The sequence below is a fragment of the Echeneis naucrates genome, chromosome 16, assembly GCF_900963305.1.
Source record: "Echeneis naucrates chromosome 16, fEcheNa1.1, whole genome shotgun sequence".
Classification (NCBI taxonomy): Eukaryota; Metazoa; Chordata; class Actinopteri; order Carangiformes; family Echeneidae; genus Echeneis; species Echeneis naucrates.
In genome coordinates this window covers 1,972,380-1,999,885 of record NC_042526.1, presented here as the reverse complement: position 1 = coordinate 1,999,885, position 27,506 = coordinate 1,972,380, and the positions used below count along the sequence as shown (strand labels likewise).

General features: G+C 41.4%; 2 protein-coding genes across 3 annotated transcripts in view; one reads left to right on the top strand and one right to left on the bottom strand.

Moving 5' to 3' along the window:
* Positions 1-21,958, bottom strand: part of poc1b (POC1 centriolar protein B) — a 36,215-nt gene extending 14,257 nt beyond the window's left edge. The window contains exons 1-10 of the mRNA XM_029523237.1: positions 21,529-21,958; positions 21,088-21,172; positions 20,596-20,767; positions 20,197-20,376; positions 19,901-20,008; positions 19,553-19,668; positions 19,323-19,456; positions 19,128-19,196; positions 18,861-19,013; positions 18,644-18,721 (exon numbers count right to left, since the gene is read on the bottom strand). Of these exons, the coding sequence (XP_029379097.1) occupies positions 18,644-18,721; positions 18,861-19,013; positions 19,128-19,196; positions 19,323-19,456; positions 19,553-19,668; positions 19,901-20,008; positions 20,197-20,376; positions 20,596-20,767; positions 21,088-21,172; positions 21,529-21,552 (1,119 nt within the window). The 5' untranslated portion in view covers positions 21,553-21,958. The remainder of the gene's footprint in view (positions 1-18,643; positions 18,722-18,860; positions 19,014-19,127; positions 19,197-19,322; positions 19,457-19,552; positions 19,669-19,900; positions 20,009-20,196; positions 20,377-20,595; positions 20,768-21,087; positions 21,173-21,528) is intronic.
* Positions 21,959-22,192: 234 nt separating this feature from the next.
* Positions 22,193-27,483, top strand: cep41 (centrosomal protein 41). 2 transcript variants are annotated; one of them, XM_029523334.1, is made up of 11 exons: positions 22,193-22,240; positions 22,566-22,629; positions 22,747-22,794; positions 22,988-23,049; positions 23,323-23,392; positions 23,519-23,663; positions 24,707-24,858; positions 24,965-25,032; positions 25,115-25,229; positions 25,340-25,552; positions 26,215-27,483. In XM_029523334.1, exons 1-11 carry the CDS (start codon positions 22,208-22,210, stop codon positions 26,340-26,342), a joined length of 1,098 nt encoding a protein of 365 aa, XP_029379194.1. In that variant the 5' UTR covers positions 22,193-22,207; the 3' UTR covers positions 26,343-27,483. The 2 variants fall into 2 exon arrangements, with proteins under 2 accessions (XP_029379194.1, XP_029379193.1); XM_029523333.1 differs by having other exon boundaries at positions 25,340-25,612.
* Positions 27,484-27,506: the final 23 nt, after the last annotated feature.

The window sequence follows — 27,506 nt, the reverse complement described above, 5'->3', positions numbered from 1 at the left end:
GCTCACACCCATGCAAATACACCCACACACAGATTTCTGGCCCTTGTCCTGACGTCGTTAACTGTGTTTACCATGAGCGTCGGGGTCACTGTTTAAAGCGTTTAACCTCAGCCAGGTTATTTTTATTTGAATACTTGCCCTCACCTGTTACACTGGGCTGTTGCTACGATCTGGAAGAATCACCTGTGCCCTCAATATGTCTTTATGTCCGAGTCTGCAGTCCTGTTTAGTCTCAGGTTGTCCTGACTGTCTGCCAGTCTGTTCCCTGTAAATGTAGTTCCAGGTGGCCACCTCGAGCCCGCAATATAATAACCCCTCTGTATTGAGGTACAGACACAGCAGGCTGGCCTCAAAGCACCACGAAGACTGACCAATACAGAATTTTTACTACGTTCATTAGTGCACATGACCGCAACTACAGACATCCAGTTAACAAGTGTGGACAGAATGTTTGTCTAAAACTATTTTTTTAAGAATCTAAAAATAAAACCCGAAGAGCCACAACTCAAATAGAACCCAATTTATAATTTCAGAGCCAAAGTCTTTCTGTGGAATATGACTACACATGTAAAAGTACAGTTGCACTCCAGCTGCGAGGCTTTTTATCATAAAATAAGGCAATTAGACCAATAACAAGGAAAAGCTTCCACTCATCCACAATAAGTGGCTGGTTATTTGTCTACAAGACTTTTCTCTTTAATGTCAGTGGCAACGTGTCACTGAACCTTTGCACAACTTAACAGCGTAACAGCCTGAGCCAGTCAGCAATGTTCTAAACAATAAAAGTATAATAAACTATAATAAACTTCCACCTGACATCAGTGCTTCCCCCAGAGAAAGGACTTTGGAAGGAATTAAAGTTAGACGAGGATTCCTCTAATTGAAATGGTGGTACGATTCCAGACATGTGACAACGTTGCCCTCGGAGTCGAAGTGCCGGATATCACTGCCAGAGTGATACATACATACACTCAAATGGACAAAAAGCCACTAGTTAGTACCTTAAAAAAAAAAAAAAAAATCCAAAAACTACCCAAGCAGTCAACCATATCCATCACTGGGCTTATTGTGTCAAGTTCTTCTCCAATCTCTTGAAGAAGAAACAACTTCTTTTTAGTAATTTGTAATATTTGGTGCAAACATACTCATTTTGAAAAGAGAAATCCTCTTGTTTTTTTTTTTTCCTCTAGCATCTCGCTGGCGAGATCAGAGGTCACGGTCAGCTGCAGAGAAGTACCCTGAGATTAATCAGTGTTTTGTTGAAGGACGCTTCTGCAGGATGTTTATGTCATGGGGGCTTGAACATGAAACATGGTTTTCCAAGTTCCCTTGTTTCAGGGATAGATTTCATTAGTGTAGAACATGTGCAGAAGATTTAAGAGTGTGTCCTGTCTGCCAAAATGTGAGCTAATAACTTTGGGCAGAGCAAAACAGGATGCGCACACATATAACAAAACTAAATGAAGAGCCAAGATTTAGGTCACCAACCCAGACACAGGACATCGTTTTCTCCTCCTTTGCTGTAACTTTCAGTTCTTTCTTTGACTATTGTTCATTCTCTGAGTCAGTCAGCAACTCTGGTTCCTCTTGTTTCATCGCTCCCACTGTCTTTGCCATACTTCTGGCAAGAACGGTTTGCTAATCATCCTGTCTGTCTGACGCCTTGAACAAAACAGCAAGGACGCCCCCCCCCACCACAACAAAAGGAAGACAATTGTTTGTTGTGAAACAGCATTTAGAAAAATTCTGAAGTCTCTGTGTTGTCATTCATTACATTACAATCGAAGTGTTGAGGTTTAATAGTAAGCTTCTTCCTTTTGAACGACAGAAGACAAAGATGTGTTGGATTAAACCAACCTGGACAGTGTCAAGGTTCCCGAAAAGTCTTGTTGGTAAGGAAATGAGGATTTCACTGAGAAGGTCAGCGTCTCATATACCAATGGGGGCTTTTTCTCCAGTTGGTTTCTCACCGAAGTCTCAAGTGAAGGCGAATCTTTTCACAGCGAGGAAGTGAATGAGCGTCATTGTGGCTTTGCATGGGATTAGCCCATTTTAAAGCCCCTTAGCAAGATTTACCCACATTATTCACATTTTAATGGACATTCCCACCCACACATACGCATGACGACTAAAATCAAAATCCCTGTCAATGAAATAAGGCGGCAAGGGGTTTAATACAAGAGAAGAAATTTCAAGGTTCATTGACCTTGATCAAGCACAAGCTTTTTACGTAGCGAAATTATTTAAATGGAGGGAACTCATAAAAGAACTGTACCTGTTGGATTGGAAACCATGAGTGTTAAACATCCTTTCAGTGATTGTGACTGAAGTGACAATTTAGTAACCAGAAACAAAGGCTATACTTAAACCAAAGACAGACAGCTGGAAGGAAATCACTCTCAATGGATATGGGCATAACTATTATAATGTTCAGAAAAATAAAACAAAAAAAAAATCCATATATTACAGCCTGGAAAGGCCACAATGAAAATAAAATATCAAGTTCACAATTAATGCTATGACACTGTTGTTCAATTACAAGTGATGAAGCAATAGGCAGCAATGTAATCATGGTGACAAAGCATTTGTGTAAGGATGGAAGTGTCTAGATTTAATTAGAAGCCAGTTCCACATCACTAAGACAGAAGCAGCAGCAGATGAGGATAACATTTAATGTTACAGCGGCAATTAAATGAAAGGCATAGTCATCTATCATGTTTGAAAATGATATCTTGGTTTGCTAACTGAAATGTCTACAATGATCCAGGCACAGCTCTAAAGCCCTTCAGCCCCGCCTTACAACATTCCAATACTGATAGCAGGTGGCTAAATGAATGACAAGAGAGAAAGGCCAGCTGATTGGGAAAGAGAAGCAGCCAGTGGAGTTACTCGACTGCTTGATTGGCAGCTTTGAGTGGTTTGGGGGGGGGGGGGGGGGCATCCTGTGCATCTGCCCTTCAAAGTACAGACAGGAGGAGAGTTGCCCAAGGCTTTGCGGTCTGTCATCACGGGGCCTGTAGCACCGAGTTATCTCGGCCGTTTATCAGAGACACAAGCAACAACCAGGCTTTTTCATCCATATGTTTCCACGTCCACGCCTATAAGTGTTTGTGTCCATCCTCACAGTCCTGCTTCTATTAACATTACAGCTGCAGGGAAAATCTGTGAAGCCTTGGTGACCCGATTCTCTGTATTGACTGGTCATAACGCAATCTGATTTTCAGATGGGTCACAGCATCCCTGAGCTAATATAACACCAAAAATCATCATCTTTTGCGTCCTTATTGAACCAAAACCAATTGAACATTTGCAGTGCTGAAGGCAAAAGGAAGTAAACGCTGGGATTTAATAATTGGTCAAACGTGCTTTAGCTCTTCCACTAGCTGTTCATTAGGCCTGCAAAATGTCCAAGAGGAATTTTGGACCAATGTTTGTATCGAGCTACTTCCAGCTCAGACACTTAGCATGTCAGCTGTGATTAGATCTCCTCAGCTCATTTAACTGCATCTCTACTGTGTAATGGCTTGAACTCTTTGTTACATTTCAATACTTTGTTGTTCATTTTCAGTGATTAAAATGTCTTCAACATTATTCACAACATTTCAATATTTTTTTAATTTCTAAAATGAGCCTCACACTCTTGAATATTTATCTCTGGTGGAGGCACTGAGGGGTCAGATTAAACCCTGACAAGAAGAGTTAAATTAGGCTGGCATCCACAGTTAAGACCGTTCACATCAAACGATGGGATGCATGAGGACTGTGATATATTTCCTAAGAACAGGAAATATCATGTGGAGAGTGTGTGTGTGTGTGTGTGAAAGATAAAGGCTCATTGAAAATGTAGACATACATAAGCACAAGGCTAAAATAAACATATTGGGGTCTATAAATAGTTTTCAAAAGACTTAATGAAAACATTTGTTTATTTAATGCAAAGGGCACAACATTTTTATGAACGAGCTGACTCAATCTGATTGACAACCAGTTACTGGAATCCATTAAGATGTAGTTCTGTATGAATAGTACTTCCCATGGGTGATGGTTAGCAAAAAAACTATTTGTTCCTGATTATTTGTAGATTTGAAGGAAGTTCTGTCTGCAATCGGGTAAGCCTGTACTACAAGCTTGTAGTAATGACTGCCAAAAACAAAGAGATTAGCAATTAAGTGTTGTGTCCAAAACTCATTAATCCAAATGGCAAAAGCCACGTTCAGCCCATTTCTCAGAGCACAACGTTGCCACTGTCCAAAATGGGACACGGGAACAGAGATTATGTGGAAATATCAGCCAAAACTTCCCATCAAGTGTGAATCACGTGTTAATCATTCAAAAGTGGAGTCATTGTCAGAGTTGGATAGATGATTGTCTGTTTTATGTTGATTCCAAGTTATCTTAGTCCTTTTCTTTTTAAGCGGCTTTATCATTAGCTTGAAAACAAAATCAGGAGTCCTGGATTCATTCGTTCCCATGCTGCACACACAAATGCATGCAAACTATCGGACAGAAGTTTAATTACATACACTTACACACACAAATTCACACACATTGCAAACATGTGTTACTGGTCTAACATCTGGTCCCTTGAGAAGGTCAAGGAAAGTCAGCCTGGAAAAGTTTACAAAGTCAGAAGGCAGAAGAAGATAGTGTGCAACCAAACACCAGCTGAAAAAACAATTTCACACACAAAAGCAGGCATAGACTAATCTATGCTATATTGTATTCTTTTGTTATTTTAAGGAGGGAGAAACACATAGTTCAGTTCCACAGAAGACTTTGCAGAGGAGGGAGAAGGCCCCAGAGGCAACTTCCCATACCCAGAGGTAATATTTGAGAGACGAGGAAAACATTTCAAACTGCAGAGTCCTTCTTGTCATTTTCATTGTACCACCTCCACAAAGGCCAGGGGTTAACGTCAAACCATCCAGACCTTCAAGCCCACTCTGTCCTGAAGCAGGTGGATCAACAGACTGCGCGAGTGTTTCCTCCTGGGCACTTGTGCACTCACAAGGCTATTGTGCTCCACCATGTGTGGCAAGAACAGCAGAAATGTGGCTTATTATCAAGGCAGAAGAGTCCTACTGTTTCAGAACACTGCCAGAATTAGAGAGGGTTTGGGAGGAGAGAGGTGTGAAGAGGAGAACAAAGATGAAGACAGCAAACAAAAAAATTGACACAGCATTGGGCGGCACCGTAGGGCCGGCAGATTACAGCTTTGGGAAGCTGTGCTGTATCTGAAAGATGACTTGCTTGCATTCAGGTGGCTGTGTCAAAGAAAACTTCTGTCAAATCTCAAAATCTCTCCCTGCTCGTTTCTTTTTGGCTGCAAAGGACAAAAATTCATTCATCTCTTGTGTACAGCCACAAAACAGCAGTTGTTCTTAATCTGATACATCCTCTCATAAGGTGTGCTTAGACTGAACACAAAAGGACATTTTATTGTCACAAATACAAGAGTAAATAAGAGATATGCATTCATGATGCTGGGTCGCACAGCTTCAGCCACATTTTGAACATTTTTCAAATTGCAAGGGCACGTTTGCATCGCTCAGGGCCAAACCTCGTCTGCTGCATTTGCACCATCTGTAGAATCTGCATTTTTGTCTGGACGCAACAGCAGCTGCTGCCAAAACACGGACGCCTTTATGCAAATAATCAAACACAACTGTACCAGGCAGCTTAAGTGTAGAAAATTTGAATAGGAATATCACTGTCACCATCTGCTTGACTCTTTGCTGAGTAGCAGCCAAAAAAAAAAATAATAATAATAATAATAAATAAATTTGCTGCTCATTTCAGACAATTTGCCCAAATGGTCAACACACTTTTCAGTAAGAACATACAACACATCTACTCCAATCGTTCCATGTCAAATTCAGGGACATCAGTGTGTTACTTGTTGACCAGATGTCTTGTCAATAGCCCTCACATGAGCCATTCCAAAGAGAGTTCCTGTTTTGGGTCACAAGGTTTGACAAGTTCCACAGTTGTCAGTTCAAACTGATACCATTAATGTGGTCTAACTGATTCATCAGAGCAGTAAAAGGGCGCGCTAAAAATAAAGAACTGTAGAGAGGGAAATAAATGGGTGACTTCCTTTCATTACGCTCACTTAAGTGTCCAAATATAGCTGGTCACAAGGGTACCAGCGGCACAAAGGTGGAATGTGGATATATTCTTGTATTCTTGAACATAGTGGGTCAGTCAGCTCTTTCAAATATAAAAAAGCCACATTTTATTCATTTTTAAATGTTAATGAGCTGAAACTTAAGAAATGATTTGAGCACATCACGAGAGCAATAATTATCTACCATTAAACTTGAATTTATCACTGCTTTAAGGCTACAGAGATAATGCAAAAGGTTGTGCAGTCTTTGCTCAGTTTTACTGGACACCAACGTAATATTGGAAAGCATAGCTTGAATTATTCCATAGCTCTACTTTAATAACCAGATTTGTCCCTATCTGATCTGCATTTTGTAAAATGTTGATACAAAGTATTAAATAAAAAAAATAAAACAAAAAAACATTTATAAAATGTATTTTCAGCAGATTACCGTTGCCACAAAAGGTAGTTTCACACAAATGAAAGAAGGATTTTGAGTTTTTCCATATAACCTCCATTTCAACCCACTTGGAACAGCAGGTGTTTTACATTAAACTGGATGTGCTAATGGTGTGTTACGTAATTCTTTGAAATTGTCACATAAAAATTACATTTCCATATGATGGTGCGGGAATGATTTTGCAGCCGTGATGGACTTTCTCCCTTGCATGCAATTCCATCGTTATTACCGGGCCCAAATTGGGGCTTAATGATGTGGGGGAAAAAAAAAAACATATTGCTATTATTTTGACAAAGACTGAAATTTCATGACTCCCAAGACTGTTTGCATTTTTTTAAATAAGGATGTGACTGAATAGCCAACCATCACAGTGAGGTCCTTTTGTTTCTACAAACTTCCATTACTGTACGACACACTTCCCGGTAACACCACGTTCATTCGCAAACTGTCGAGAAATGCAAGCATCCAACTCGAACACTGACCATTCACAAGTTGTACTGTTCTTCTCACTGGCAGTTATATAACACTATATGGTGAGACAACAAGTTAATACGTAACAACAGCTAGCGTTCAAGAACAATAAACATGGGCAGGTTGCTAAGAAGAAACAGAAAAAGTACATATGGCCTTTTTTATGTTTTGTAGTTTTCATCCATCTAAAACATCTGATTTGTTTGCTTTCGTTCCTGTAATTACTTTGCTTGACTACGTAGACTAATGCGAAACTATCACAAAGGTTTTCCATTGAAGGAGGAAATGTACTGGCATATGGAAGTCTTAGGTGTACATGGGGCAGGAGGAGGTTAATCTTTCCGTGCAATCTGGACACATATCCAAGTAAAAGGATGACTCATTTCCTTTTACCTTCAAGAGAGCCAACTTGGAGATTACTTGGACGAGTAAACAACTCAGAGGGAGAGAAAATGGAAAGAGTGACAGAGGGAACGGACTCCAGACGTATCACAGCAAATCCACTCCTATGAAGATTATCTGCTGCAAATAACCACACAAAAGGCATCAATATTCAGCCCAAATCACCTCAGTGGCTCTGAATATGTCAGTAAAGAAAGTAGGTGATTCACACAGATATAAAATCTGAGGTCTCAGTGGCTCTCGGGAAATAGGCAGGTGTCCTTAAGAGAGATTGGATTGAGCTGCATTGCCACACAAATTCCTGCAAATCAGCTTTAGCACTTAAGCTAATACCAAAAGGACTGCAAAGCACCTGTGGGAAACTCATTTGCCATTGAGAATAACCCCACCGCTAATTACTAATTGTCTTGTTGTGAGACAATGAACACTCTGCGCCAGCACTGACCCCCCCCCACCGAACTCAAACTCCCAGACTATGTTATTGGCCAAACCTTTCCCATGTTCCCACACATACCGGGCTCACAGCCACCACAAAACACTTAAGCATCTTTAACCAAGAGCCTTAACATCTCAACCTTGACAAACAATCAAACAAATAACAACACAACAAAGAGCTTTAGTGGTCTGATTCTAACAATATGAAAATCATTTTGTTAATGAGACCACAGTCACACGTTTTGACGTTAAAAATTGCAATTCCTGGCTGACCAAGAACTTCTCAAAAGATTAAAGCGGTGTCGACAAAGTCCAAGACCCAAACAAGCAAAAAAAACTGTCTAGTGTCAAACTAATTATAATCCTCAAAAATCTGAATGCAAAAAAATTAAATATAAACTAATTTCCCAGCCATCAAAAGAAGTCAATTTGAGGTGAATGGTCAATTTCTAGAACATCCACATTGTAAACTTGTTGAAAATGAAGCAGGTTAATTGAAGACTTTCCTACCGCAATAAATTTGCACAAACCATCATTTCGCCTTAAAATAGGGGATGCTGTAAAGTTCTGCTGGTTTTACTATTATCTGATGTAAAATCATCCCAGTAAACACACACATTTAGTATGATTAGATCACAGTTGGAAAATCTGAGAGATATGTAGAACCAAAGTCATAGAATCAGAGTCCTTTACCCAAACAGAAGGTCTGAAACAGAACCATGCAATGCTGAATATGTGAATTGGAAAAGGAAGATAAACACCAAAGAGGAAAAAAGGTAATTCATGGACAGATAGAGTGAAAAGATAAAAGGAGAGCAGATTAGATTTAGAAAAGAAAGAGGAAAAGCTTGAATACATAAAGCAATAAAAGCCCATTAAAGGACTCCATCAGTGAAGCTGTGGTCAGACGGGGGGGGGGTCCAGTTTTCCATTTCTGAGGGAACAGGGAGATGGATGACTTCCTAACAGGTGGACTATGAGCTTAACAGGCGGGGGTATCAGTGAGGGGAGGTGAGCTTTAACCTGGGAAGAAGGCAGTGTTGGGTAACAGCTGCTCCTCCAGAAAGAAATCGTAACCCCTTGGCTTCCTCAACTCATAAGAAAATGGATTTGTTTTCCCTTTTCCCTTCCCATTAATCCTCCCTTCACTGAGGTATGGTATGGCAAAGAAAACAGATGTACAGATATTTTAAGAGGCACATAGAGAAAAATGGTCAAGTCACACGTAGTTGTTGAACATGCAGTATGAATTATATTTTATATAATTGTATATTACATATAGCCCTGGCCGTATCTATAGAAGTGTTCAACAAACAGCCAGAGCACAGATAAAGAGAAAAATGAGTCAGTGTCCCTACATATAGCAAATAACTTGGTTCAACCCACCAGTCTTAGCTAACTTTTGCTCCAGTCACTCAAAAGCTGCAGGTATATGTCTCAATGGGAGGGAAAACAAAACAAAACATGTAAAAAAAAATATATATATATCAGGAAAATCAATAATTATTTTTTTTTTCTGCAAACCCAGATGAGCTGGACAGAAATAAGCCTGGCAGGCAGCAGAGCCAAGAGGCGTCTGATCTTCCTACACAGTTCACCAGGCCACATCCTCTCCTCTTCCACTCAGGAAGAAAATAGCATCACTTGCAACACAGGCAGATATTAAAGGTAGCCCATTATTGCCATTCCTCCTCCCTAACACTGGTTTCACTATAGCTGTTTAACACCATTATTAAAACTTTAAGATGGGGAATTATTACAATTATTTGGTGTTAATATGCCAGCCAGTCCACCGTTGACAGCTGTAGAGAATCTGTAAATCTGTAAATACCCATTTGTTAGTTCATTGTTCTAATGAAAATAATATCTAAGAAGAACACATAGAACACCTTGAACTGCAAATTTCTAAACAAATATGGAAAACTGCCGTAGCTGGCAATTTAAATTTTTATGCTATGATGTATCACAACACCTGTTAAAATACAGAAAACATTCATATTTTCATATCCTATATTTTCTGATAGGACAGTGTAGAGGGACAGGAAAGGACACAGACATCGGAGAAGGTAAAAGATGATTTTTGTTTATGATTTGTTGATGATTAAATAATGCAACAAAACAGAGAGAATGGGAGTAAAGAAAACCAAATCCTAGCATGGCGAGAACACAGACTCAACGCGCAAGCAGGGAATCACAAGCGGTGGGCAGGGCACCGCTCTCTCCAGGCTCTTGCAGGCTGGATGACGACAACATAATCAAATCTCATGTTTGCTCTTCTTTAGTTCATCCAAGTTCTATTTTCAGCTCTTCCCCCCCCCCCCCCCCCCGGCCCAGCACCCACCCACCCCCAACCTCCCTGAGCTGTGGTAGCGGCACACAGGGAAGAAAAACACAACACATAACACATTTGCCTTTCAGGTGTCCCTGGCACCTGTAATAGACCTGCCCAGATATTTTTAGCCTCCTGCATGGGCCGAATGTCAGCAGATTCCCAGCAGAAGCCCCTGAGGATGCAAGCTGTGCCATTGAGACAGGACGTTCGGAGTGCTGGTGGTAGGTCAGATGTGGAGGGACGGCCTTCCTAAGGGTTGCCCTTCGAGTGGCAGGATTGGAAGTAAACAGCTTAGAAAAAAGGGCACGATGTGTTTGGGAAAGATAGACTTATGTAAAAGATTTGATGTCATAGGATTCAGTATATAACATTAACTTAAAACTAAAATCACTACATCTGAAAGGACAACAAAAACAAGTAAAAACTTAGTGATGTGGTCAGACATCACTGACCTGAATTTGTTCTTAATCTCACTTTAAAAAACAATACAGAAAAAAGACAAGGTCAAGATCTACTATGTGAAAGTTTACGGGAAATGTGTGACATTAGGTACTTGTCAAAAGTCACACCATTTATAATTTTCAACAGTCAGTCAGTTACTCGTAGGACATTCATGTTGTGCTGTCCAGCCCAAAAAATGCCAAGTCGTCCTGTCACATGTATCAACTGTCTGACCCTCATTCTACATTTTTTTCTGTCAAAGAAAGCACAAAGCAAAAAAAAAAAAAATTGACATTTCAAATCCTAAAGATATCCAATTTACAATAATGTAAAAGAGAAAGGAAGGATCAAGGCAGAAGCTGGAGCCAGTAAATGATTCAAATTTCTGTTCATCACACATCTTTCAGGGTTAACAAGAGATTGACAATTAATTAGTCCACTGACAATTTCAGCACTACTGTGGAAATTTGGATATGTGCTTTTGTCAATCTTAGCAAGTACTAATAAAAGTAGTGTTTTTTCCTGCATATTTAACTCGCACAAAGCATGATCACAAGGTCCTGAAGCAATGACCTGCTTCAGATAAGTGAGCGTTGCATAAGGTAGAGATGAGACAAGAGTTAGAAAAGGAGAGAAAGGGGAGAGACAGGAAGGGTGAGAGTGGTGAGGGGAAGTGGGTGAATGGGAATCCGAAGAGAGAATCCTCCTGAATTAGTGATAAGGCTTGCCCTCCTCTTCCATTTTTGATGAGGAAGATCAAGTTTTTGGACACTTGCATGCCAGCACCAAGCTGACTGGAGTTGCCCCAGGAAGTCTTGCAGCAAAACACAGCATTGCAGGACGTGTGGCATCTATAAACTGCTTTCCACTTTGACGGTCACCGTTGTCATTGGAAGGTCACAAGGCCCCCAAATAGTTAGGAATCAGCCGGAGACACATCCAGCAGACACACAGAAACATGTGGATACCAATGGAATTAAGTCCAAAAAGCACTTAGAATAGAATAGAAATTCTAATCTTTTTGAACGCAATTCACTTTAATGCAGTTAAGTGTCCCAGCTTTCGCCTCAGTTACTGAGTAGGTGATGAACACCTGACCTATCTCACATCCTTTTCCCCTGTCCAACGGCTGATGGAGTCTGGCAATAAGACTTGGCTCAACTTTCGCCACATCATCTGACACCATACCACACTGGCCAAATACCTGCAAGTGCATCTAGCTGGCAGATTAGTTGGGTAGAGCATTCATTCAATCATTTACCCATGCCTCACCACATATCATATTTGTAGATGAAATTGGTTCAGCTTGAACTCCTCTCTGGTGTATCATGAACTATACCTGTTACGACTAAACACATTCTAATCTATTTTCATGCAGTGACAGTAAAGCAATCTTGAATCCTTAATTTCGCATTTTCCAAGAAAAAGATTGAAATGATTGTGTGTTATAATTACAGCACACACACACACACACACACACACACACACAGCCATTTGCTAATTGTTAAAATAATCACTTGTAGCAGGTTTAGGCATCCGATTTGGTTGTTACATGATGATCAGTTCAGGTCTGCTGAGGATTCCTGAGTATGTAAGTCAGAGTTGGTGTGATTCAAACAGTGCATGAGAGAGCACAGTATGAATGAATGTGCCTGATTGTGCTTCAGAAAGCGCGAGCATGAGCGCTGTGGCGTGACTCTACCACAGTGTGTTTGTGTGTGGATATGTGTGCAAGTGTGAGGGTGTTATGCAGCCTCTGGGAGCCCGTGTCCTGATGGAAAGTGAACCCCTCCCCTCCCGGAGATGTTACTATGTTTAGCTCATTTCCGTCATGTCTTGTCACTCATGTTCTCCTCTACAGCACTTAAATCTAGTATCAAAAAGCCTCCAGGCCATCCAATATCCTGTACTTCCCCTGCACAGGAAGCTAGAGAGGGGTCGGCGGCAGGGCCGTCAGTGTAAATGTAGACACACACACACAAACTGTGCAAACACACAAACATGCATGCCCCAGCATCCATTCACAGTTCATGATTGCATCTGAGACATAAAAAAGTTATAGCACAGCAAAGTGAGTATGCAAACTCTTAAAATTAGGATTACACACTCATTCACACAATATGAAAGGACATACACCGACAAAAGAAACGCACACGCACACGCACACACACACACACACACACACACACACACACTAAGAGGCCAGTGACAGGAGGCTTGCTGGTAGAAGACACCCTGTCTGGTCAAACTGGCGTCACAGTTAACGTCTGCGGGGACATGAGAGATGGCGCAAGTAACCAAATCTAGCCTTCCACTATCTAATATCCTCTTAAACACACACAAACACAGACACACATTTTCACTGCTGAAGCTCAGAAGACCATTTATTAGCAGGCTTATTTAAAATGTTGTTTTAACCTTTAGCCTCCACACTTTATAGCCAAGCTTAAGTAACTAGAGCTGTGTTTTTATAACTAAGCAAACCAAAACTTTGCTTCAAACTCATTTGCCCCTCCTTTGTGGGATGATCATGTACGTTGAGAGACAACGAGTCACACAATTCACAAATAAATGTCACCTTCTTTAGTGTAGAGGAAGCACACTACAAACTGCTCTTTTGGATGCATTCAAATCTAACTTCAACTTCAGCAGTAAATCCAGACAGATGTGTAGGTATTAAAAGGTGTAATGCAGCATTCACATCTACAAACGTAATAGTTTTATTACGCAACATGCAGGTGTCAATATTTAAAAGGTTTCATGTTAAATTTCTCTTCTGTTCAATGCACTTGATGTTACTCTCATCAGACTTTGTGAACACCCTGTGAATTTAATGATATTTAGTTGAAAAAGTAACCAGCCAGAGGCAAGGAGAAAACTATTTTCATGGCAGCCTCTTCAATTAAAGCAATTCAATTAAACCCAATTTTGCCCACAATGCATAAAAGTTTCAAATAAAATATTATATTAATGTTCTGTTATCTCGAGTTGATTCCAAGGACAGGACACGCAAGTGATGGGTGGTTGGAGGACACTCAAACAGTGGCTGCTGGCTTGTACTGCGATACATGACTGCACTGTCGGTCAAAGCTCTGTAATGTCAACTCCAAGTCAGGGCACCACCCTGGGCCTCTCTCTGCTCCGCTCTACAGTGACGTAGTTTTGGATGACAACGCTCCATTCATAAGCACTGAGCCCTGCTAGTGCCGCTAGCTCTCTGCGGAGCTTATAATGGCGAACGAAGAGAGAGGAGACAGAAAGGGGACAAAGCCACAGCTGAAGTGACATCAGCGCCATTGATGACATCACCTCTCTGGCTATACGCTCTTCCTGATTACGGGATGAACTCATGCAGAATTGGATTGTTGCATGTGCACTTGTACAAGACTGCAGACAACTTTGCCAGTAAAATAAAATGAAAGCATCCCACTGAGTTCATTGTTAGAATTGTGACCAGCTTGTTTTGTTTTTGTTTTGTTTTTTTTTTAATCAGAAGAAACTATTTAGAGTTGAGGAGGATTGATGGGAGGATCTGATGTGCTCTGTACTCGATTCTGATTGTCAGTCCATCAACCACAGGTTAGCCACGGATTAATGCATCCCTTAATGCTGACCTTAAACTCACTAGGATAAAATGTACTGAGGCAACAAATCAAGTCGGGCCATTTTCCCCTAAATGTCTCAAAAAGGGTCTTAAGACACTGAGACACTGGCCTCAGCTACGCCTATGTTATTGTCAAACATGAAGAGAATGATACTGTACCGTGTAGTCAAAAAGTCTGACACAACTTTTCAAATCACTTGAATGGGAAATGGAAAACGGAAATTGCCCTATACTAAGGACAAGAAGTTCACCGATGTGTGCAGGAACCCCCCCCCATCCAGCCACCCACATGCCCACCTCAGGCTATTTGCATCTCCCGTCCCTGCCCTCTCTCTCCCTCCATTTGTCTGTCAGGCTCTCTTACCCTTTCTCTCTCCATTTCCGCCTACGCTCAAACCCATTAGGGCGATGGAGGGGAAAACACAGGAGCAGGGCAGAAGGGAAAGCACTCCGAGGACATCGACAACTGTGAAGGATGAGGAAATGACCAGAAGGGAGGAAAAGAGGACCGGAGAGAAAGTGGAGGTAGAGAAGGACGAGAGGAGGCGAGGAGAGCTTCCCTCTGATGGAAATCAGGTGATGCGAGCTGACCGGGGGAATTGCACTGGGGGCTCCCTGCTTTGAAACGATCTAAACAGGAATGACCCTTACACACACTCACATTCACACTCCAATGCTCAGTGACTCGTGTACGCACACTATCAGAGCACCCCCAAGTACTCTCGTGCCTTTCAGTTCACAAATTCACATATCCACTGACGCATGTACGCACTATGTAAACACACACAGGGTCACTCACTCACATGTCCATTGAGGCTGGATCTGAGGGAACACACACAACAGATGTTCAGCGGCGTTTCTTTTATGCTTTACACTGAACAATTTGTTTCGTCTGCCAGCTGCTCACTCTCATACCTGCCTCCTGACAGGAAGTGAGATCGACCCGTCGTGTGGTATAGTGGAGGGAGTCGGGGGGCAAGCGGCCCCGTGACACCCTTCCCTGCATCCATCTGCAGAGGCATTTAAGTGCATGCCTTTAGGAAAGAATTTGGGAAGAATTACACCCATGCAACGAACGGTGCATGAGTCTAGAGCTCTACGTGTGTGTGTTACATTCACAGATGCATGGAGTAAAGCTATGATGGACCAGCATTAGTCTAAGGTAAAGCGGATGTATATGAATTAACTGCGTGAGACTCCAGAGTGTAGTGAGTTAAACAGGCAGGCACAACTCCAGCTGGTCTATTATTAGAGCTGCTGCTGCTGCTGCTGCTACTCCCTGTTTGGGGGCCCCCCGGGGGGCCTGGGCACCGGCACGTGGATTCCTGCTATCTCCCCATCTCTCTGATCTCTATTCCTCCCCATCTTTCGCTCTCTCTGATATTTCCCTCAGCTACGCAGGGAAACAAATCAAGAAAAAGGCGAGAGGGAGGAGCAGGAATTAGCAAAATGAAGAAGGGGAAAGCCAAATATAGCAGACCCTGCTGCTGACTGTGCTACAGTCTTAGGTCAAACAGTGCCAATCAAGAAAATTTAAGTACTAAATGTAGAGGTCCTTGGATACACAAGAGTCAGAAAGTTTGCATGCACCAAAAAAAAAACAGTTTCTGCGAATGTCTCTAATTTGTCTCCATCTTTGTTGCCAACTACTTTTCACTGCAGTGTTCTCCCTGATAACTCCAACTCCAACTCCCTGATAGCATGTCATATCACATACCATGCCATTAAAGAAATGCATCTAAATCTGTTCAGCCCAAGAGGAAACCGCCTTGGCATCAGGCAACACACTATTTCTCATACAGTCGGCAAATCAGACAGTAGCCACTCACTCATCCTTCCCCCACTTTGTGGCCTATTTCCCCATAAATGGGACAATCATTTAAAAAATGACATCTTGGTTTACTGGAGAAGGCCAAAAATTCAGGACAGTGACTATATTGATTTATCTGAGCTAATAAATAAAATGAGAAGTAGGGCCATTTTCCCACAGATTTCAATAGAATTTGACTTATTTAAAGACCAGCTGCGTTGTTCTTTGATGATCACGAGGAACTTAACCTAACTAAGCTTGGAGTCCACTTTTGAATGTAGTCTACGGCTCAGTAGTTTGAAACTACCAGACATGTATGAAGCGTCACTTCCTGCATACCAGACAAATTCAGAAGAGTGAGCAGACACATTCACTGTTTAAAATGCTTTCCTGACCTGTGAAAGCAAGTGCTTTATGTCCTAGACATTAAGCTGAAACGGTCCTTTTATGACTTTTTACATTTCAAAATTTAGCAGAAAATAATCCACAAGAGCAAAACCATCCATCAGTTCCAACAAACTGGTTAAAACCGCAGCCTTCCACTCAACTATACACTTCCATGCTCACATCAGAACAGTTCTAGTCGTGAATGGCTGTTCTGTCATTGTGTGTTTACTGGACTCTTGAACCAAAACCACTTATCTGACTTGGCCATCCACTCTCTAAATGACTTCCACTTGGCTTGGTCCATTCATGGCTTTCCTCCCACACATGCAGCCAATGGCAGGGTAAAGGAGAGACTAAGGGAGGTAGGGTGCTACGCTACGGATAAATTACTGCCGCTCTAACAGGAGATATCATTTATTTAGTCCCAGTTTTTCAGCAGGTTTCTTTATAACTAAAAGAAAATCCTTTTGTTGCGCAGTCCAAGTCTAACGTCACTTCTTTTAGGAGCTGTGCCCATAGAATGAATCTGGTAAATAGAAACCATTTCCCACACCACTCTGTCAAATGTACAGTGAGCTCAAAACTTTTATGCTAAAAAATTCATCTGCTCATGAACATACACAAACATGAGCACACAAATAGGGCTTTGGTGTAAAAGAAAACCACGGCTCATTGAATTCTACCTGCACTATAATACAATAATTACAAATCAGTATTCATATTGTCATCAGATCTGATTCAATTACTTTCTTATCAGTTCCTGAGCTGAAGATTTTTATGTGAATGAGAGCTATATTTGCACCATTTCTGCCCAGACACATGCTTTAATTTCACATTAATAAATCGCAGCTGATGGATTGAGCACAACAGTTGGCCATACATATGAACTTTGATTATTTAAGATTTTTTTTTTCTCTTGTTTTCCAACAGGAGAGGGCAGTAATTGCCTCCAAATACCTCTATAAAGAAAAGGTCAATCTCTCATCTGTGCATTAAGACCCTCCTACATCAATCTCATGTTTCTACTCATTCATCCAGAATCAGCATATGCAGAGTAAGCGGATAAAACTAATTCACATCCAGGATTTATGCAACATAATGCGGACTTGGTACTCAAGTTCAAGACCAGATCACGTCGCCCCAGATGGGCTCTCAGCAACAGTGTGTGTGTGTGTGTGTGTGTGGTGGTGGTGGTGGTGGGGTTATAGACAGGAACTGTCTGGAAAACACAAAGTCACATTCACAAGATGAATGGGTCATAAAAAAAGAAACACAAGATAGAAACTTAAAAAGTTAAAGAGACAGGCTGGTAATGTGAAGGAAATGTTTCCTCCTGCTGAGCTGCTCACTGACCAGCTGTGGTGAAATAGGGGATATATTTAGAAACTCAAGAAGAATCGATTTTAAAATTTAAATCTAATCAAATTATATTTTTTATACAGTTGACCATGAAAACTATGTAAGAAGTGCTATTGCAGCACAAATTATGAATTGGGACTTGTTTCACACTTTTACCAAACTGTAATGTATATTTCACATCCTGTGGTTTTGTGCTACCTCAGTTTTGGGCAATATAATTGTGAAACAAACAAAGTAAAAAGCAAACGGAAAGACTGACAAGTGAATACCTCTGCTGGCATCACATTATATCTGACAAGTGAATGGTTTGTTGCCCTTTGAGGTTTCAATGCTGCAGGGGGATGGTGTAATTTTTTTTTAGTCTGTACTGCCCCCTCTTGGGCAGGCAAGTAACCCCCCCCCCCCGCACTCATTTTAGATATATTCACATGACTTTGACAGTTTAACAACTTATTTTTCCATTTCACCCTGTGAAACGCAGCAATATAATTCTTTTCATATGATGTCCAACAGCCGGATAATCTCTTCCCACAATAAGCTCTTTAACAGTCACATAAATCTCCTACTGTTTATATGCTTTACACTTATTAACTACATCAAGGCGCAGAGAGCAGACAGCTGCTTGGGAGAGCAGCAACAGCCAAACACAGTAGATTTGGACTTAACAGATCGGATGCTTCGATGGCACCTCTCTGCCGCTCACATCTCATTTTTGATGTAGATTTCTAGCACGTCCAAAGTCTATTGAAGTGGCTTATACTAGGCTCTGTTACATGTTGTCATGTCTCCTTGGTCACAAAAGTGAATGCTATTCTTCGATTTTCTTGTGGTCTTACCATTGAGCTGTGAACAGCTTGGCCCAACTCTATGACCTGTGGGTCAGCTGACTGGGTGTCTGCCACCGTTGGACTGATCTGTGGAGATAAAAGAAACATCTGAGTTTACAGCAGTTCTTCTTGTATCTATATTGCTTATCTTTACAGGGTTGAATGGAAGCTGGAGCCAATTCCAATTATTATTTTTATAAAAATTACTTTTTGATGGATGGCTGACCTGAATAGCTGTGGACTGTGGGTGATGAAGGTGTGGTCCTTTGGGGTGAATGTCAGACAGGTGGGGTGGGGGATCAGGGGTGGACCTCCGGCTGTGTTGCTGCAGGATATCCTGGTAGGATTTGGTGTCAAAGTTCGTCCTCCACATGAGCACCTTGGGAACCATATAGACCAAAGGAGGACATCTATTATGCCTCATATTTTCTGCTACTGGAGTTACTGAAAGTTTGGGAAACCCAGGGTCTTTGTCCAGCCATGAATTACTGACCTGACAATCAGCTCCCCCTGAGGCAAAGAGATCTCCAGCCCTGGAAAAAGTTACTGTGTTTACAGCACCCTGAAAAACACAAATAACAATGCTTTTGAATAAATACTCACCTGACAAACACCATCAGAGACTTATCTTGGGACACATTGGAACTAAGACAGATTGGATGGTGGCAAAGCTGTGTTGTAGCATCACCTTGTGTCCATGGAGGGTGTAGATGAGGTGTCCCTCCAGCAGATCCAGAATCTTAACAGTGCTGTCACTTGAACCAGTGACCAGATAGTTGTTGGACGGGTGGAAAGAAAAACTATTGATGCCTGAGCTGTGGACTGATGAACACAAATACAAGGAAAGAAAAATCATTAGATCCAATCCAATTACTTGAATTTCCATGACATCATTACATCTGAGACATTTTGGAATACCCTGATAATGCTGAATCAGCTTGTTGGTGCGTAGGTCCCAGATTTTTAGTGAACTGTCAGTCCCTGAGGATGCGATGCAGGTGCCGCTGGAGTTGAAATCAACAAACGTTGCTGACCTGCATGAATAAAAACACTCAGTGGACTTAGCAACACTGCAGCAGGTGAACAGTATGATGTGTAAATCCAATAAAACAATGCCATCTACAGGAGAAACAGAGCCATAACTACTACAAATCAGAACACTGTCCATTGAGGTTTTTGTCTTTTGTAAGAAATAAGTGTCTACTGTTGTATGTGTATCTATCAAAGTCAAGATGTACACTCAAGCAGTTTGTTTCTGGGACTTACCCTCCATAGTCAGTGAAGCAGTTGATGCAGTGTTTGGTGGACGTGTCCCAGAGTCGAACTGAACGGTCATCCCCACAGGAAGCTATGAGCCGCCCATCTGGAGAGAATCTGTAGGAGGGAGAAGAGATAATGTCATGCAACAACTTAGTATTCTATGGTATATCTTGAGAGATTGAGCTCATTTGACAGCAATAAAAACAAATAGAGTACAATATGCACTGAAAAAGTACATAATCCATCACACACATGGTAATGCTGTAGTTAGAGAGGGGGCTGAAAGTCGTGCAGCACAGTACCTGGCACAGCGCACCCAGTTCGTATGGAGGTTGAGGGAATACATGAAGCTCTGACGGTGAGTGCTCCACACTTTGACCGACTTGTCATCGGACGCTGTCACCAATCTTTGGCCATCGTAGGAGAAAGCAACGCTGCGTACAGCTGCAGTGTGAGCTTTGAATACTGTTGAGTCTCCTTTCCTATGACACACACACACAAAAAAAAAAAAAAACAACAACAAATTTAAAACATGGCTTATGTCAGTCTGATTCTCCTGCCAGTTTAATGGGTAAAGCAGTTTCCATTGCATTTGGAGACCAATCTATGCAGCAGATAGATTTTATATCACCCCTAAAAATATATATAAACCAAAAAAAAAAAAAAAACGACAACTCTAGATTAAAGCTATAAAAGCCTACATTGAAGGTGTCCACAGTCGGACTGTCCTGTCCTTGGAGGAAGTTGCCACCAGGTTACCAGACGGGGAGAACTGCACCCCAGTGATGACATCTTGGTGGCCAACAAAACGGAAGGCCCTTGCCTTGGGTGCCAGATTCCAGATCATCAGGCTCTTATCCACAGACCCTGAGGCTGCGAGAAGACAAAAGAGTGACGAGCTGAGAAAGTGGAGTCAAGAAGTACAACATAAACTTTGCTCACTCAAATCCATACAACTCCACTCCTGGATATTCCTATTTGTACATCTTTCTTGCTATAAACTTGGGCATTATCTTACACATCAAGCTGCAAGATTATCACTGTAGATCTGACAGCGGTTACTTTACTACATATCCTACGGTTACTGCTAACACTGCTAACAAACAACCATATAAATAACATCTGTAAATATGTAAAGCTCGTAGCAGAAGCAGTTGTATGTTTGTTTATTTGTTGTTGTTTTTTTTTTTTACCCAATTGCTTGCGGTTTGGATTGAAGTCTGAACAAGTGACAGCATCTTTGTGGCCCTTGAAGTGCCTCTCTAAGGTGGGATCCTCCTGCAAAAAAACAGTGACAGTCAAACATCTCATTTTCTCTACACACACAGCATGGGTCGAAACTTTTGCACGATTGGAGAGGGCGTGATGAAGATGGCACATGGGTGGGCCTGCAGACTATTTCACCGTTTTTTAAATGTATGAGGAAGATTTGTGTTGTTATGGTCCAGCTATTACAGACGTTTAAATAGCAAACAGGTGGGTCTACTGCAGCGTTACGACTTGACAGAGGAGAAGAGACACAATCAGAAAATCCTCTTAGCCGAGACGCTGCTAGCAAACTGGCCGACTCAGCTACCGTCAGCACACACGGTAACGTCTCCGCCGTGAACCTTACTGTTTCCAGCTACACTCACCAGGACAGACGCCATTGTGGACATTTGTTGTGTTTACAGTGTTGCTGTCGTCCGGGGGAAAAGTCGTACCGCCTTCCGTTTCTGTCAAACCTGAGCTGTGGAGCCCGGATTCCGCCTCCCCCCCCCACCACCAGCCCAGTTTCCGCCGACAGTCTCACATGAAAACCTAACTAAGCACTCCGTGATGCTCGATAAAAGCTCATTTTCCAGCATCGAACAAGAAGCCAAACACAAAACGCTTCCCGCTAAATTCTTACAAGCCACTTGTGGCGGTGCCGCGTTCAACGGCGGGTGATAAAAGCTGCACCGATAATTCAGAACATTTCGTGAGGTTAAAAGTTGTAAATCACAAATAGAAAAGAAAAAATAAGATCTTCGTTCAAAATATGTAGCACATAACTCGTAAGAAATCGCGTTTGTTGTGAAAAACTACGAAAAGTGGGCTCACGAACACACAACCTCCCTCAGTGGATCCCTTTTTCTATAATCACTTGAACGTCGCATATCACGAAGGTGGAGCGTCTTCTGCTGCTTAGCAACCAGCCGGTCATCTCATTGGCTGTGGTGGGGCATAGGGCGCAGTATCGACCTCTGTAATTGGTCACTGCAAATGAACGGACGAATCAGCAGTCAGGTTGTTCAACTTGGAAATTGATGTTTGGTATTTCGTTTTGAAAGGATGTCGTTAAATCGAGGTATCGGCAGCGTGGAGGTAAATGTTAGTTAAATGACAGTATCGATTTATTTTATTTACATGTTTTTACAGCCAATACTGCACTGTCGAGTATTTTAATGTTTAATGTGAATTTAAAAAAAGCAAACGCAGCAGTCCTAGCTAGCTAGCTGGCTAGCTAGTTAGTAAGCTGCCATCAGTGCTAAGTTGCTAATATCAACAGTGCACCTGTAAGTGTGACAAAGTTTGTTCATTTGGTTAGTTTCGCTTTCTAAAAGCTAAATAACAACGTCGGTTTTTGTTACCTGCCCACTACCATTGTTTATACAGCTAACAAAAATCCATGGTGTGTGTTTCCTTTTAGTACATGACAAAAAGAATCCCGAAAAACGCAAAGTATCAACATGTCAAAACGCGACTGGACACAGGTACTCCATCCTGATGCACCGCCTATACTTACATTAATGTGGAGGCCAGTTCCATCTCAAACTCGTGAGTCTTAAACGTGTTGTCTCTTTAATATGTTGATATGTTTCATTTGTTAGGAAGCAGCCTTACGAAGTACATGGAAAGACTGGAAGACATTAAAAAAAGTGAGTAAGTTGTTTGCAGACGCACACAGATCCAGTCAATTAGAGAGTCCACATCTTGCTCTTTATTTATAACCTCTGAGTCCAACAATGGTGTAGTGGTGCTGGTATTAAGGCTGGATAATATGCAAAAAGACAGATATGTTTATTTATATCTTTGTTTTTTGCTTGCTTCTTTTTGTTTCCTTTTGCTCAGATTACAGGTATCGAAAAGACGAAATCTTCAAGCGGTTAAAGGTGACAACATTTGCACAATTGGTAAGCTTAAGTGTTTTTTATTTGTTTTGCTTTAGCAATTGTGGCGCATCCTGTTAGATTTATACTGTAGTTAATGAAAACTAAATCCCAGAGCTTTTGTTGTGCCCTTTATTTTGGAGGCGATTGAATGAATCCAGCAGGAAAACCTGATCCGTCTACAGCGCTGAATAATTGACAGACTACTTGTGTGCATAGTTCTGAGCAGAAAGAAACCATTTAGCTCGGTCTGTTGCCTTTATTCAAAGACTTTATTGCACTTTTGCTTCCCACCAGGTCCTTCAGGTAGCTTCTGTGTCAGACCTGAATGAAAGTGAGAACAACATTGAATCACTCGGTCCAGAAGGTAATATTTACTTCTTGTGAAATTTTATTCATCACCATCTTCAATTGACTTTATAACATTTTACAATGAATATTATTTGAATTACTATTTACTCAATGGATCCGACTCATGTCCCATCATTTCCAGACAACTTGTCAGTGGTGTCTGAAGCAGACCTTGAGAGTCTCTCTGAACACATTAACGGCTCCACAAAGGCATCACCTCTCCCTGATCAACAGGGTCCAGGCGACAGAGGGGATTTCTGCTACTCTGCCAGGTCCACTCTGCTCAGGTAAAGTTCTGCTAAAAACCCATTAAAAGGGTTTTTGTGTGGCGGACCACCTAAATTGTCACACCAAAGATTTTCAAGCACCTGTACCTTTTTCCGACATGTTTAACTGCACTGGTACAGTAAATTAAATTAGAGTCTTGTGGCCAAGAGTCTTATTTCTGTGCCTCAGTGTGGTTTGTTTGTGAAAACAGTAGCTGGTAGATGAGGTAATTCCTTTTGGGTGGGCATGAAAAAGGTTCAGTTCACCCAAATTAGATGACCTCCATTAGTATCTAACCATGCAGATTAGTAGGCTTTGTTTTATGTTTCCCAGGGTTTGAGAGTTCTGTCTCAGAAATCTGCAACCAATAACATGGTCAAAAACTATCTGCATGGTGAGACAATATCTTCTTTGTTATCCTCAGTCCTTGATCCATCCTCTCCCTAGCACCCAAATTATCTATGCTTGTGCCCAACATCTACTTTTTCTCCCTTTAGACATCTGTCTGTCCTAGATGCCCACCCTCAATCTGTCACCAGCATCCTGTCCTCTCGCCCCCCAAGCTTAAACAGCGACCCCAGGAGTTTCACTTTATCTGGGATCTCTCCAGGGGCTACATCCACTGTAATGGCAGCACTTTTAGGTCACTCTCACCTTGTGGGAAGGGCAGATGGAGACAGAAAGTAGGGCAGGACCAGAGTAAACCTGCCTGCACAAGGGGTGGTGTGTATCTACAGTGTGATTAGGCTTACATCTTCTGGTATCCACTCTCACATTACCTGGTCTGAAAGTTGCCAGGTCTTATCGCCTTCATGCTTCATGAAACAAATCCATGTCATCACACAAATGAGCAAAATAATATCACCAGATATAGACTTTATGCTTTTGCAGTCATGGTCAGGTGTGTTGTAGCCCAAGGAGTCTTAGATAGATTAAAACTGCAATTTTCTGACAATTTTTTATTGTTACAGTGATTTGTTTGACTATCGTCATTCTTCGAGGAACAAGGAATTTAAAGATATTCAAGAAAGTAACACCCTTTCCAACCTTTGACCCGTCACAGTGTTATCAGCGGTGTTGGAGAGCTGAACCTGGAAAAGGGGGAGACTGAACCGTCCAGGCCAAAGCTGGCTGACAGGCCCTACCCTGACTGCCCTTACCTGCTGCTGGACGTACGGGACCGTGACCAATACGAAATTTGTCACATTATCAGCGGTATGTGGAATGAAAATAAGGATCAATCATCAAGCTTTTTATCCCAAAGAAATGTGGGGTTTTTTGTTTTTTTTTTTATCTTTTTTTGTTCTCGTCTTTCCGACAGCTCACAGTTTCCCTATTGCCACACTGTCTCGGACTATGAACCCATACACCAAAGAAGTGCTGGAATATGTATCCTTCAACAAAACTTGCAACAAAGTCAATTTCAGGTTACAGCTGATAATCACGTTGGAACTTAATCCGCTCTGTGCAGAAAAACGTCGAAGGAAAGATCATCATTGTGTATGATGAGGATGAGAGAATTGCCAGCCAGGCGGCCACCACCATGTGTGAGCGAGGATTTGAAAATCTGTTTATGCTTTCTGGAGGTGAGAGCTTTTCACTCAAGCTGCTCACTCTTCTTCCTTAAAAAGTAAAACTGTATAGAAAGAGAAGCTATATAAGCTATATAAGAAAAGCCTTTGTCCAACTTTCCCAGGTCTCAAAGTAATTGCTCAGAAATTTCCAGAAGGGATGACGACGGGCTTCATCCCAGCCTCGTGCCTGTCCCCTCCCACGTCTTCAAAGGTGGGGAAGAAGAACTCTGTACAACAACAGCAGTCACGAGCAGCAGAGAAGAGGTGGCAGTTTACTTCAGACGAGCTGACCAAGATCCAGGAGCAGCTGGAGGAGATCCACATCCCAAGTAGCAGTAAGATCACACCATGGACCTGGACTAATGAAGCACTGAAGGACTGGCTTTATTACCCCAGTAAACATTTTCCCAATCAATTTATAGTTCAAGTCCTTTTCAGTACGACACGATGCCCTTTTTTTTTTTTTTTAATAATTTAGAGGAAAAAGGGCCATATTGTCTCATATATAAAAAGGATGTCAGAGTCGTCACTTATCATATCACCATTTGTCTCTGTTTCCCTTTAATTCGTCTTGCTGATGACCAGCTGTCAATTTTGATTCCACTTTTCCACAAAGTAGATTTTTAATTTAACAGAAAGAGCTGAGAAAAAAATATACAGCGATGTCCAGCCAGCAACATATTCTTTTTGTTTTTTCTTATCTTACCACACAGAAAGGCCTTAAATGTGACAAATAATCAATCAATTTTCACAGCTTTTATGTTTTAACTGTAATATATTGAAATTTAACTTTGTTATAGTTACGTATTTTCGCTAAAATTGCGCAAACAATTTGTCCTCCTACTTGCAATGCCTTTGTGTATCAGCAGTGGGCTTCAGCCCCCAGGTTAGAAACTACAGCTCTGGATTACAGTCAGCAACATATGTTATATACAACATACAATATTATGATATTGACTTGAGCACTTTATTGAGAATAAATGTTTGTTTTTTGCAGGCCGCATGTCTAGCCGCATGTCGACAATCAGCTCGCAGTCTAAAGCGTCCAGCATTCGAAGTCGACAGAGTTCATCTGCCGTTGGCAGGGACGGCACCAGGGCTCAAAGCAGTCGACCCTGGAAATAAACTCCAACCCCCCTTTCAACCACACCGATATAAACAAACATACCTCTAACCCAAAGTCCGTTTATTCCAGGCCACACTCCATCAACTGCCGTGCTTTTCTGTTTGTCATGTGTTTCTGCCACCCTCCGCCATCTTTCTGCAGACGCAGGAGCTGAATATCCTTCTCAAGTTTTGTGTTTTTATGTTTCTGAAACGACAGCACACAGGTTGGAAAAGTAATAAACACTATACAACAACAATGACTGAAATATTTAAACTCAGACATAATACAGCATCAAATTTACAAATAGCCTTTATCTTCACTTCTGGAAATTCACGTCAAACTGTAGTACTCCGCCCCAAACTACAGGTTCTTCTTCTTTTTTTCTTCTTTTTTTTTTAAATATTTAATAAATTGTGTATATTTGCACAGTGCCTGATCTGTGAACCTGAAATCTAATTGCACTCAAATGAACAATTCATGTAATTGTATTCTTCATACGTTGCCAGCATATGAATCCGTACAAATTCATATCTGTGGATGATTTGTTCAGCCTTTATTATCTCCAGACTGGTCACGTTTTCCTGGCTGCATCAGTCCAGCAGCCAACTTTCCTAAAATACGTTTTAAAGCTGCAGACAGGAGAACTGAATGTTGTCATGATATTATGTGAATGCTGGGAATTTGTGTATTGTATTGATGTGTGTTTGTACAAATAATGTTACAGAGCTTGATCAGTTTTGTCAAAACAAGAAAAGTCGTGGTGTATTTCTTCAACATGCTTCCGTTTTTGTAGTTCCTGACGGAGCATCCACTTACACACTAATGTTACTGTGAGTTTTTTATTTTGTGCGTGTGTGTGTGTTTGTGGGAGGAGCTCACTAACTGAATAACTGAGGCCTTGACACAGATCAGTGTCACTAAAGGAGGATGGACAGCACTTCAGCTCCTACAGATGCATTAAGGGAAAACAGTATTTCTAATTGGTTGCCTTTGTTTTTGTCGGTATGTCAGCGATCGCTCCCTCGATTCACTCACATGAACGACTCATTATGAAGTGATGAATCCAATTAATGTGTTTTCATTATTAGTCTTAACTGACTTTAACCAGCTGATCTCATGATTTTGTCGGTAAATCAATGTGTATGAATAAAGTATGGTTTTCTGCTGTACACACGTTGGCT